Source organism: Leptinotarsa decemlineata, unplaced genomic scaffold (genome assembly GCF_025532065.1).
Source record: "Leptinotarsa decemlineata unplaced genomic scaffold, Ldec_3_MD MMD2_tig00000882_RagTag_RagTag, whole genome shotgun sequence".
NCBI lineage: Eukaryota > Metazoa > Arthropoda > Insecta > Coleoptera > Chrysomelidae > Leptinotarsa > Leptinotarsa decemlineata.
The window spans coordinates 3084882-3099407 of NW_027412556.1; the positions used below are offsets into that span (position 1 = coordinate 3084882).

The 14526-nt window shown below is 33.2% G+C and overlaps 2 protein-coding genes across 2 annotated transcripts; one reads left to right on the forward strand and one right to left on the reverse strand.

Moving 5' to 3' along the window:
- Positions 1-335: 335 nt before the first annotated feature.
- LOC111502267 (protein FAM76A) lies at positions 336-11267 on the forward strand. The gene is given in 6 exon segments (XM_023156291.2): positions 336-535; positions 712-990; positions 1053-1189; positions 7436-7497; positions 7500-7675; positions 9774-11267. Coding segments are annotated over 6 exon segments (975 nt in total). The 5' UTR covers positions 336-448; the 3' UTR covers positions 10008-11267.
- Pdxk (Pyridoxal kinase) lies at positions 11169-14383 on the reverse strand. The gene is made up of 5 exons (XM_023156292.2): positions 14093-14383; positions 13802-14045; positions 13047-13319; positions 11481-11669; positions 11169-11423 (listed from the first exon to the last, which is right to left on the reverse strand). The coding sequence occupies exons 1-5, from the start codon at positions 14177-14179 to the stop codon at positions 11323-11325; spliced, it is 894 nt and encodes a 297-aa protein (XP_023012060.1). The 5' UTR covers positions 14180-14383; the 3' UTR covers positions 11169-11322.
- Between the last annotated feature and the right edge of the window lie 143 nt (positions 14384-14526).

The following is a 14526-nucleotide window of genomic DNA, read 5'->3' on the forward strand; positions in this document are numbered from 1 at the left end:
TACCTAACCTCAATCACCAACTGACAAAATTGAATAAATGTGTCCCAGAAACCAACCCAAATTTCGTGCGTGAGCGCAACGAGAACAGTACTCATCAGTTTAGTCTCGAGAGCAAGAACGATTCGTGGAGGTTCAGGAGAGTATCGAATCATTTCACGGATTCGTCAATCCGAACATATCCTTAAAAAAACAGAAAGCACTAAAAAATTATTTTTCGGCTATGATCAACTGCGCCTTTGAGGCCTTAACGAACAGGAAATAACGACTATCCAATCAGAGAGAGAGGGAGATAATGAAACCCTAGTACTTTTTGAAGGTGTGTGTTGGTAATCATGATTGAATTTGGCATTTATTCAGAGGTCATTCATTTTCCGTCATTTTGTGACCATTCTACGCTTCGCCGTTAGCATTTTCACAAATCGCAAACGTTTTCGTACAATTCTTTAGAATGAGTGCTCAACTATTATTCGCGTGTTCTCGTTGTTTTGCTCGACACCCCTTCGAGGAATTATCTGCTGGGCAACAGCTGTGTAAAGTAAGTTTAAATCAAAAGTTATTCTTGCCTAGATTTCCAGCCCAATTTTTCTAAACACAGAAGAATGCATGAATATTAAAAGTTCAGGGTACTAGGTTACTTTTTATTTGAACAATGTTTTATGTATATGGAAGTATTTGGTGAAAGTAAGACAATTATTTATTTTCTTCAATTAGGAGTGTCGTGGGGCTTTTCCTGTGGTAAAATGCACTTATTGTCGGTCCGAATTTCAACAAACTTCGAGAGGAAACACTAGCACTATTTGTAAAAAGTGTGAACAGAATGTTAAATCTTATGGAAAGCCTACGGCATGCGAGTATTGTAACATTATAGCAGGATTCATCGGAAATAAATGCCAGCGTTGCACAAATTCCGAAATTAAGTATGGTCCCCCCGTCAACTGTGAACAGTGCAAACAAAAATGCGCTTTCGATAGACATGATGACGACAAGAAGGTAAACTCCAGCATCATCCCTGTGGATCTGTCCAGTATCATTGGTAACTTCTGTTATTTTAGGTGGACGGGAAGCTTTTGTGTTGGTTGTGTACTCTTTCTTTCAAAAGGGCTCTGGCTAAAACAAAACAAGGAGATGCTGAACGTAGAGCGCATTTGAAAAGATCTCAGTTACATAAAAATAAACATAAGGAGGGCAAGTGAGTCTAAAATTTGTTTACAATACCGAACACTTTTTTTATTACCAAAATTAATCAAAATATACCAACTCATCGTTTTTATAGTAGTTTGAAAGATTGTGTGTATCACAACATTGTTATTCAAGAAAGATTTCAGTTAATTTGGAGAAGTATTTTTCCAGACCTCCCTATTTTGGTTTTTTGATCACAAATCTGGTGCTCCTATACTTCTGTGCTCTAAATGAAATATCTTTCTATTTTTTGAGAAGACTTGTTCAGCAGAACGAAAATGCTTTCTCCCAATCCCCTATTCGCTAACCAGGTTACAATCATCAGGAGATGACTATATTTTGTAACACCTCCAATATAACCAATGAAGAACTTCCTTCTAAAAGTGCCATTTAGTTTCATGATTAATTATGATGTACTTTGATACATGTTTTGCGTGATTAAAAATTTGAAGTCACCAGTAAATAAGGTTCCAAAGAAAACTTTCTTGAAAAAAAAAGAAGAGATTTTATTACCGAAAATGGGTTCCTGAAATATTTGCAATTCAACTTTTGAGTGGCTGCATCTCCAAAGTATCAAATTTGGACATCAGATTCTTGATCAACAGACAAAAATACATGGGTTTAATAAAGATTGAGATGTAAAAATCAATTTAAAATTCATTTATATTTCAAGGAATCGTTTAGTGAAAAATAAAATTTCAAGTTGAACATCTTAAAACTATGGGGCAATGAATTAACATTGTCTAAGTTGAATATTATTTTTATTTTAATGTAAAAAAAAAGTACTAATGTCCCAGTAAGTACACCTTTGAATTTCTGTTTAATATATAGTTTTCAAAAATTGTAAAAGCTTTATTATTATTATTATAAGGAAGACATTCAACTAGCCGTATAGTACTAGGGAAATGGCGCAGAGCCGCCATCTTGAAAGCTTCATCTGTCAATTTCACTTCAAAATAAAGTATTTATGCATTAATTTCATTATCCCAAATTTCAATTTTTTGAATTGACCCGTTCAAAAAAAAGTGGGGGGGGATATTAAAGAAATGCACTGTATAATAACCTTTTCAACAATGTTATTGTTTTAATGCAATAATACTTCTGAGAATTTAGTGCCTATTATTATGGAATTGCACTATAGAGATTAATTTCTGGGATAGAAAAGTTTTGACTTTCTGCTTCTCCATTTTTTTTTTTCAAATGTGGGAATCTTCCAAAGCAAGTTGTTTCTATGCATGAACTACACATTTCTAGAAAGAGTATATTTTGAAATTAAAGCTTTCTTCCTTTGTTTGGTAAAAAAACAAAACCTTTCTTTCCCAAAAAATCCATTTATAAGACAAACTGGATCCAAGACCGTCCTCTGTGGCACGCCGTATGCTACTAGAGCTGACTTACTCATATACTCGTTTATTTTAACCTTCTGGCAGCGATTTTAAGAATAAGATTCAAACATTATAGGGAAAATCTCTTATTTCATTTTTCTTAAGTCGCTCCAGCACTATATGGTGTGACACAGTGTCGCGATAGCATATATCTACCTCTTATTTATTTATTTATTTATGTCATATACTATTCTACAGGATGAACCCAATTACAGAATAGGGAGTAACAGTAACATTTACAAATATGTACTTACATAATATAATTTGTGAATCTATATTTAAAAAAAAACTGTCAGTTAGCTAAGAAATGTCTTTTGATTTGTATAATCTGACAGTTGAATATATCTAGCACATGACTAACAGAATTAGAGGTATCGCACATTGTATAAATTGGACATTTTTTCATTATATTTGTACGCAGCGATGTGTGAGATAAAATGTGACGCTATTCCTAGATAACCATCTAGGAACCCAAAAATTCAACATATGTAACAATTGAGAGCAGGTTTATGACCTTGAATAAAAAAAGAAATGAATAATATTTACGCCTTACCTTGAGACTACAAAAATTGTGAGTTACAAGCAATTCATAATAGGTTATTCCTACAGTAGAATACGTGCCTTTAAGTTTAAAAGACATATTTTAGGAAGCGCCTCTGTAGAGCTTCTAGTTGATTTATATGAACCTGACAGTAGGGACTCCACACGACAGATGCATATTCCAGCCTAGATCCAACAAAAGTGAAATAAAGTAATTTCAATGTTGAAGCTTTTTCGAAGTCTTTTGTATTTCATGTGATAAGCAGCTGTTAGAGTAGTGTCAATATGTTTATTGAAAGAGAGGGATGAATCAAAAGTAACACCTAGATCAGTGAGTGTGTCAGGACGCTCCAGAACTTGATTGTTTATGACGTAGTTGTGTAAATTCAAGTTCGTTTTCAGTGAGTAAGACATTACATTACTTGAATTGAAGGGGTTATATTTTTAGGAGTGATTAATTCTTTTGGGAAAGAAAGTTTTTGGCTTTCTACTACTCCATCTGATACAAAAAAAGGGATGAGAGAATCTTCCAAAGAAAGGAAGGAAGTAATCAATTTGATAATAAGTAACTCTATACATGGATGTGTAGATCATGCAAAGAAGTAACTTTCTTTCCCAAAAAAACATTACATTACATTTGGATATGTTGAGAGAAAGATTATTCTTCCGACACCATGTAGCAACGCGATATAAATTCAGGGCGAGACGTTCGCAATCATTAGAACATGTTATATTGTGATATATGTTATATGTGAGTTTCAAGTCATCTGCGTATAAAAGGAAATTGACATCAATCTCAGCTCCGATATCATTACTGAACATATTGAACAATAGATTTGATCCTTGTGGTACACCAGATGTGTCTATATATTCGATAGACTTGAGACCATTGAGTTGGACATACTGCTTACGGTTGTAAAAATACGATTTGAAGAGGGTAATTAATTCATTGGATAACCCAAAAGTCGAAAGCTTGTTGAGCAGGATACTATGGTCAAGTCTGTCGAACGCTTTAGAAAAATCAATGTAGATGACATCAGTACCCTCTGCAATACCTTGAGTGATTATAATAATAATAATAATTATACTTTATTGTCTGAAGATACAATAATCTTATCGACAAAGTGTAGACATTCATAAAACTTGATATATCATGGTTCACATGATATTGTCAATAAAATATAGGACTATCAATTAATTTAATTTTCAATTGGTTATAACTAAGTATTAAAATAAATAAATTAAATAACACATATAACATACTGAGCTGATGTTAGACGTCAGTGAACACTGTCTCAAAAAATTCCGTAATACTATATAAAGCCAGATCCAGAAGAGAAGTTTTCAATTTTTTTCTGAACACAGCATATGTTTCAGCATGTTTTATTTCTGTTGGCAGATGATTGAATATTTTGGCAGCGTTATATATGCATGAATTTTTTATTAGATTTGTTTTTGGGATTGGAAGTGTTATGTCATTGAGAAAGAGAAAGAAAGAAAGAAAGAAATTTATTCATTCATGGACCAACTACATGGTATCGAACATGTCAACTTATACTTATAAATATGTAAACAAACAAACATGTAAATATACATTCAATACATATAAACATTTCTCTGGCGGGTGATTCCATCAGCGAACTTGTAAAGTGTTTTGTTTTTATATACTAGACAGGCAGTTTCGAGAATGAACAATGAGGGCAGAGTTAACAACTTACGAGTTTTGAATAGTTTTTTACAAGATACCCTGGGAGCCGCCTTACAAAGATAGCGAATTGCACGTTTTTGAAGAACAAAGATTGAGTTAAAATGTACTTGATTACATATCGAATGTGCGATTCGATCAAGGCATGATAAACCTGCATTGCTGTCGCTGTACCTAGTTCATTTACAACGATGCGTAGTGCATAACCACCCGAGGGGATCCTTGAACCTAGCTGTCTAACATGATGCTGGAAGTTTAGTTCCCCATCCATGTGCACCCCTAGAAACTTATTACATTGTTACAAGATTGGTGGTGGTTGAACGTCCTTTCATGAAACCGTGTTGATTGGGGCTAATAATGTTGCTGACATGACAATAGATTGTCTTCTCAAGAAGCATATCAAACACTTTACAAAAGTTGCATATGATAGAAATTGGTAGCCACTATATGCAAAATACTGAGAAATTGATTCAATTGTCATTTACACTAAGTAATTTGGACGAATCTTTTAAAAGTTATCACGATGAGATCAACTTGACGCAACGCAGTAAGCCTTTACGCGTCGCGTCTACTGTAAGACGACGGGAGACGATGAGTGGGGGGTAGAGGGGCGGTCTAAGCAATGAAGCGCCATCGTCGAGAACCCCAGCAGACGCTCGTGACGGTTGTGTTAGTTTTGCGAACTTCTTTATAGGTCACATAATTCGAAACTCGAAGCTATTCATTACTTAGTGCAGTTGGCATATTTTTTTAGTTATTGTATTTTTGAAGTAAAAATATAAATTACTAGCTGTTGACCGCTCTTATATTGACATACAGCCGAAGCTACCTAGAATCTTGAAATATGCAGGTAGGTTCTTTGTATAGCATAAATGAACATCATGAAAAGGAGTCAGGAATTTCCACCCCCCAAGAGGGAAAAATTAGGGTTTAACGATTGTATTGAATTTCGTCAGTTTTGAAGTTGGAAACCTGAAGTTTTGGGTTGATAAAAAAATATTGTCGGCTGAATTTTTTTTAAGGGTGCTTCCATTTCAAATGGGTCATAATGTGTTAGGACATCTATAATCCTAAGTGTTTTAATGCACAGGAATAATAAGATATGACGAAATAGTTCTAAAATAACAAAAAACCAATTGAAATCGACTTTTTCCACCATCATTGAAAATATTGAGGATTGTTTTGTTATTCCAAATAGAAATCCTCGTAAAATCACGTTCTATAAATTCGTTTCTAAATGTTCACACACCTAATTCTTATGATAAGGATTATGCAACTCTTGTTTAAAATATGCCTACTACTAATGATTGACTAACTTATATTATTTGTACTTGACCTTGATCTCATTGGTTGTTGATGAATGTTGAATAATTTAATATTGCGAAAATAATGACTTGAATTTATGGATTTTCCCAGATGTCCATAGGGTTTCCTTTAGTGACTTGTTTTATGAGTTTGATGTTTTCTGATGGGGGAAAGTTATATTTGTTTTGTATGGCGTGTCATAATTCACTTATCCTCATCCGTCAAATCCTTTTTGAAAAACATATGTTAATATTAAAATACTGAAAATAAAGTAAAACGTTGCACAGGTGCCTGAAGGTTTTACTTTAATTCTCTGCGCGACCTTAGCTGGGTTAGTTGTTGTTGTTGTTCCGTTGGGTATCCGTCACACGTACCTACAAAGTCGTAGGTGTACATGAGAGGCAAGGGGAAAGGTGTTTTCACCTGAACCTGGAGCATGTCATATGCACCTTTCCGGAGTATATGTATATGTGTATCACATTGTATTCATCTATATTCCTTTGGATAAATTTTAGTTTATAGGTTCAATTTTAATATTGATATTGATCATAAGTATTTATGTACACCTATGTAAAAACATGTATGTATATCGGGTGCTGCCCGTTAACTAGATACATAAATAAATTCAATAGTGATAAGCTGAAGAGAAGCAAAAAAAAATGGAAATTTGTAAAGAAATGAACAGGATCAACGTATCTAGTACAAAATTCTCTATCAATCGCTATATATTACAACACAGTGGAATAAATATTTAAGAAGATATGGGACCACAAAAACACATAACATTAAAACGTATAACCTAATTAAACGCTTCATAAATTGATTTCAATAGGTTCTGAAATACCACCATTGATATCAACTTGCTGGCTTCTACCTGACAGATATGAAATTACCCAGTCGGAACAAGGGCCTCGAACACCTATTTGATGAAGTTTAGCTACCAACAGATGGTCAACTAGGTCGAAAGCTCGGTTAAATCGAAGAATAAACCCATAATGTTTCGGGTACAGTACTTGAATCCTTTTTGGAAAACGGTAATGATAATTTGATTAGCACTATGTTCCGTGCTGTGAACCGCACGTTAAAAGGTGGGGCCTCGTTAATCCTTAGTTCGTACAATTTTCGAATTTTGAGTTTTCGTTTTTAGTGGGTCGTTGGCTGGTTAACTGAAAAACAGATTTTTTTCAACAGAAACAGATTGGTTTGCAAAAATTACTCGTAAACTGGTATTCATGCATTCTTCTACTTGATATCACTTTGATAATACTCCACCTGAATTCAGTTCTTTCAGACTGTTACATTGTCACATTGTTTTTTACAGACTGCGTGGCCACAACAAACGACCGAATCGACCGGATGTTACCAAAATGCCACCTCAAGATGAAGCCCCCCTCCCAACAAAGTAGCTCGCAACAATTCAGCGCCCGTGATGATTAGAGGCGATGTGGATCCTAACAGTTCGGATCATGTCGTCGCTATGACCCAGTTGAAAGAACAGATTGCCAGTCTTCAGAAACAGATGACACAGAAGAATTCGGAACTCATCAACAAAGACAAAATGGTTTGTATAAAATAATTCAAATAAGCAACTACCATACCAGAACAACATATTTAAATTGGTGTTACTTGTGGATCAGTTGCGGGAACTGTATTATTTGGGAAAGAAAGGTTTCGGCTTTTTACTTCTCCATATTTATACAGAAAAATGTGGGAATCTTCCAAAGAATGGAAGAAAGCAGTTCTCTTTAGAAAAAGGAATAGATTATGCAAAGAAGGAACTTTCAATCATAAATTGGGAGAAAAAGCCCTCTAGAAACAACAGCGAAAACCAAAAAAAATGTTCTTGTTGATCTGTGTCCTTATACAACAAAAGAATTTAGTAGCAATTTAGCTTTAATTTAGTTATACATTTAATATATTATCATATGGAATTTTAATTGTATGTTTTTATGACTGATAGTATTTGTAAATGTAAAACCTTTTTACCCTTTTACTGCTTTTACTTACTTGTCATATATCACTTGTGATCTATATCACAAATTCAAAATTCAAATTATTTGGTTCATAACAAAAAAGCTACAGCTTTAGAACATGTCACAAAATACCAAAAATTAACATATGCTCAAAAAGTAAAATATAAAATCTTCAGAAGATACAGTGCAATAAAAAAAATAATACAGTACATACAATCGTGCAAGGCATCTTTGCTCTATGGTCCAGGGAATGAATGGAAAAAGTCATTAATACCATATAGGAGATTTTCCGTAAGTAATGTCTTTAATTTCTTTAAATGTTTTTTGAATTTAGTAAAGTTCAGAGAACGTACTGTGAGAGGTAGGGCATTGTACATTTTAATATCAATAGTATCGTCCATTTTTTGTAACGGATTTGAGGTATAATCAAATTATCTTCATTTCTAGTATTGTGACTGTGTATATCGGACACAACAGAGTAACTATTAATGTTTTGACATATAGTAACTTTACAAAAATTATCAGAGAGTAAAGTGTCACTATTGTCAACGTTTCAAAGATTGGTTTGCAGGAGTCTTCAAAATTAGCTCCTATAATAGATCTTACAGTCCTCTTCTGAATGACAAATATAACATTTAAATTAAACTGTGCTGCCGAGCTCCAAATAGACAAGCCATGTCTAATAATGTATTAAACAGTGCATAATAAGTCTGATTGACATCTGACCTACTGCTGTCGAAAGCCAGCCTTTAGATGCTTTTACTTTTTAATCTATTAATATAAGACCATTAACTAATTTGTATACAAATATAAGATCAGCCTTCTCTCATCTTCTGCTCAACAAGTCTATGTCAAGACTTCAGTTGATGACAGTCATCACCCGAAGACGATTGTGGATACTAACAATCAAAACGTCATGTGAAGTAACTTAGTTTGGTATCTTTTTAATTTATATTTAATTTTTGATAGTTCAAATTTTAATTTTTTGCATATTTTTATTTTATTGTAATTTCATTTAAAGTTTCATTGCTCAATATAATTGCTATTTTCAGCTATTCATTTTAGAGATTTCAAATCATATTATATTATATAAAATTTGTTCACAAAAGGTTCACAAAATCTGATAAGGCAAAATAAGATTTGCAGAGACTCCACATGAAAGAATCCTCTGTATGTTTTTTAACAGGGTTTTATTGGAGTTTTATTTATAAAGGAGCGTGCAAAGATGCAAAAGTTTTTAGAATTTTAATCAGCCAGTAACTAGTCATAGTTACAAATTGTCTGTAGACAAAATGTTAAGTCATTTTGAGAAAGCTGAGTATATAAGATATTCACAAACAAAATTTTCGAATGACACTCAGAAACTGCCCTCAACAAAATTATCATTTCTTTTTTTTTGACTGATGCCACCATTAACAAATTACAAAAGTAAGTTTTATTCATTTTTCTACAGATCATTCAAATATAACCTAGTTTTTCTCTAGTGTAATTGACATTTGTGCTATCTGTGAATGTCCTAATTTTTAAAATTTTTCATGACTCCGCCTATGTAGTTAACAATATTACAATATAACAATATTATTTGTTGTTGAAGTATACCAGAATCAATTACTAAGGCAAAAAGGGATCGGGAAACAGTTTTTGTTATTGGATTTAGGAAGTTTTGACTCTAGGTTTTTGTTCTAGATTACCGAACTGAAGGCAAATAACTTCACAACAGAAAACGAACTCAGAAACAAACTGAAGTCCATTCAGAAAGAACACGAAGACAAAGTGAATTTTTTGAACAACCGAATATCTGGTTTATTGAAAGAAGTTGCCGGTCTATCCAAGTCCGCTAAGAAGGGCAAAGGATTCACAACTGTAGCCAATTCGGGGGACAACAACAGCAGCGGGACAGACAGCCCGAGTTTACAGTAGTTTCAAATTATTTCATATCAGTTGTTGGATTGTGATTGGAATAACAATTCTCCAGAAATGTACCTTTTGAATTTCAATTATTTACATGATGGTAAGCCAGAAGAGTTGATAATTAGTAGCCTTGAATTGTGTTTTTTTTTCTTTTGAAATATGATTGGGAAATGAGCAATGTTTCGACTTGACCTCCAAAAACTAAAATAATCAATGAGAAACACCATAAATGAAAACCAAGTTTGTGTATTTTATATAGAACTTTATTCTGAACTCTTGTGTAAAGTCTGTTGACAAACACTCATTGTTAGAATTTCCGAAACTCAACGAAACACCGAATTAAAATTTTCTTTGCAAAACAATATATTCTAATAGGGTTCTGTTTTCTTATAAACATCTTATCTAAATAATGGCGTTGAATCTTTCGTTGCTCCTCTTTCAAGCTGCTTTCATTTGGATTGAGTTGTCCGACTGACTAAATTAAAGGATTCACTAAAATATAAGGGATCAGTGGTTTTGTCTCTCAATATTTTTTATGGTTTCCTTTATTTCTGCCGCATGTTATCGTTCTGAGTTGATATAATAAAATCATATGTATTATATTCAACAGACTAATTGAATTTTCCAAATCTGGGTCAATAGAAAATCTCCAAACAGTGACACAAGATAAGATATGGAGTTTAACGAAATGATTAGTACTTTTTTCAGGAGGTACTAAACAAATTAAGTGAAAAATTTTGAAAGTTTCCCCTTCAAATATTTGCCAGGTACATTGAACAGGCAATGCTTGTACATATTTAATTTACACTAAAAATTAATACAGAGATAACAAAGACGAGGCTCAAATTATCAAGTATGACTTAGTTAAGTTAGTTATATAATGGAGTATTTTATTACAAGGTGGACATTTTGTGAAATTCGATATGCAGCCTTTGAGTTTTCTAGCAATGTTTTCTTTTCTGCTTAACATTGAATGAACGTTGCTACCTTCAGATATTTCAATTAATGTACTTGTTAAATTATGTTTATACTTTGCAGGTAGCTTCTTGACATTTTGTGAAGTTAGATATAATTTGATTTAATTTATTCTCATTTGAAAGGAAATATTTTTGTAAATCTTTGTAGTTCGTAATTTTTATTGTAACATTACATTTTAATAAAAGGTAAATATAAATATACAATCGTTTTATTATTGATTTCATCACAATTCGAATTAAGCAAACATGGCTGTTTTGCCTGCTTAAGTTATGAGGAAGACATTTTAAAATTCTCTGATACTGAAAAAAAATTACACACGTTTATCGTCAAAGAAATAAAAACTTATTTATTGCACAACAGTAGCCTCTTGGATAATTTTTGGTTTTTCGATATCGAGTTTGCTTTGCACCAACTTCAACTCGATATTCCTTGGGGTCAAATCACGATCTGAAACCAGCAAGTATGTAAAACTAACCAAACAACCACCTGTATGTTTATATTTACCTTGAAGGCCCTCTGATGTACGTTTCAAAACGGCCTGTAATGTTGCAATAGTCTTTTCCAAAGATTCCTTCAAGTTATACGAGCTTTTATGCATCCAAGACAAAAACAATGCTGCAAACAAATCGCCTGTGCCTATGAAGTTTATAGGCAACTTTTTCAATTGCATTGAGAGCTTCTGAGTCGAATCACCTAAAATCAGTATTCTTGTTTCAGATTCATTTTGGAGGAAAACATGAAATGCAGAAAGATTAAGGTAGAGTATAAGGTTAATTCTCTGATTTTGATGACATTACGGGAGGTATAAAATAAGGTAGACGGGTTGACTATTGCAGGAACGCCAAATTCAGCCTCATTTCAGAAATAATTTTTCAATCATGAGAAACTTACACATATTGGAGGAATGTGCTATTTTGTAAATTTAGTAAACTGAACGCAATGAAGTTTTGTGTGAGGTTGATGTCGAAAATACACACAATCTGTTTGTAAAATGTGAACCTACATTCATAAGGAAAATAGATGCATTCTTGAATCGTGGTCTCGTAAAACTATTACCCAAATAAATCGAATGGTCATGATGTATAGGCTTCCATTGTAGCTGTATAACAAATTACTCGCTGTCGCTATTGCTGACGAAACATCAGGCCAAAATCCTGCCAGCCACAGTCCGATGAGTCCGAATGATATGTTTTGACTTATCTTCTGTCTGTCACTATTCTACACAGGCTGTTTTTTTGAGAAAAATGCATAGCATAAATCGATCAGTAATAGATACGCAGAATATAAGAGGTGGTTTTGGCAATTGGTTTGGACGTCATCAGATTCATCAAACCATCAGCACTGAATAGTGATTGACCTGAGGCACTCTGGGATGAAACTAGCAGGATGTAAAATTCAATGGAAATCCGAACAAATCAAAAATTGTATAAAAACCATGAAGATACAGGAAATATGTAGGTTCTGCATTTTGTTGGCACCAGTGGCCATGTGTTAAACCGTAGTAGTTCAAAAGCGAAGTGTTGCCAGAAGGCATAAAATGAATCATAGTTCATTAGAAGTCATAATTGAATCTAAATGTTTCACATAAGCAAGTCCATTTACTAGGATCTGCTTTTTCAGTTGGATAGCAAAATCCCATACTGTTCTAGGTAGTTAATCTTCCTTCTAATCATATATTCTTCAGTGATAGGCTTTGTTTTGTAACTTGAAGACTGCCTTCAGGGCTGTAGCCTCGAGTAGGTTCAATGGGAGTGGCTTACAACTATGCCTTGGCATTCAGTTGGAAAACTTGAGAGTGGCGGCGCCTATGAATGTTTGAAAGAAGAACCACGAAGATGAAATGATATAATACACCAGAAAACACTCTTTCAAGGAAGCACATTTGATTACAGGTGCTAGAAATGGATCATGCTTCAAATATCTGGCTTAAAAAAGTTAAACTTATCAAAATCATAGAATTAACCATATTTTTCACCTTTTCTGAGAAAAGATGAGAAGAGGTTCTTGTGTTAACGTGTTGAAGTAATAAATTACTTTTCATTAACGGTTTTTTATTGAAACTATACCAACCTTTTTTGGTGCTCGCGAACACTGATAGAGTATCCTTATTTTGTCCAATTTCCGCCGATGAAATGACTACTGTCTGGCATCCTTTTTCATGTAAAATTTCAATAGCTTTCCATACATCATCAATTTTAGTGATACGCATGTCAGTCAACAACTCAGTTTCAAACAAATTTGGTGTTATGATATTAGCAAGTGATAGTACCGTTTCTTTGTATATGGGCACAAGTTCCTTGGGAACATACAATTTTCCATGATCTCCCATAACAGGATCACAGGCTGTCAACAATTATTCATTCAGCATACTAATAATATAATTACACTTCAAACTATGAATTTTCATACAGATTTTTCTGGTTTAAAAGAAAAGAACTTTATTTGTCAAGTAACATATAAGAGAAAGAAGTGTTTTAACAGCATTTCTTTCTATAACTCTGTTATATTTCCCATTCTCAATAGCACCTATTAATAGAATCAATTTCTTCTTAACTTTTTCTATTTGCCTATTCCATATCAATTTATCATTTATCAAATGTTCTAAATATTTGTGTGAGTGGGGTCATTAAATAATTTGCTATTCCCATTCAACTAATGATAATGAATTGGTATTTACTTTGATTACCCTTGACTTCTTTTTCTCAGATACTACCAAGGACTAAAATTATTAGATACTAGATGAATTTCATATAGGATTATGTATCAACAGCAAACAAACTGTTGAAAGTTCGTTCAGTTATATACTTGTGAAAAACCAACATACACATAAACAAGATCTGGATTTTTTTCCTTCAAATGCTTAATGACTGTGATGACTTGTTTCAGAAACGATTCTGATCCAATATAGCCAGTTAATAAATGAGAATAAAAATCGATATTGTTAGCGACTAAGCCTTCAACCAAGTCTGCCAAATCTTTTTCAGATAATATCTGTCCTTTGACACATTTATAACCAGTGTGAGTAGAAAGTTGAACTGAATTGATAAAATCCACTTCCAATCCTAAAAGCTACAACTAGATTTGATGAAATGAAAACAAAATCAAATCAATCTCACCTGCATGGGAAATACAGCACTTTTATTCCCAACGTATCCAGAAACAACATGACTCTGGATTGATAATACTCTTGGGGTGAAAGTCATCTTGTATTTGTGGATGTATTTTCCTATGAACCTATTACACCCTAAAGCTCTGTGCACAATATGAATGAATCACTAAATGTAAAAAATAAAAAACCGATTGCGGTGAAATCTTATCTCCTTTCTTCACCATGTTGACGTGCTTAAGGATAATTGAATGAATAGAGACGGAAAATTTGTTTAAAAAATTGGAACTTTCCACTTATATTATCATAAAACAGCAAGAATGAAATTACAATTTGACAATATTGACTAAAGTGTATGACATTGACATACACTTCTGTTGTTTTGTGATTTGGTTCTTTAACCTTGGAGTCAAGGCACAGAACTCAAAAACTTATATTTTATGA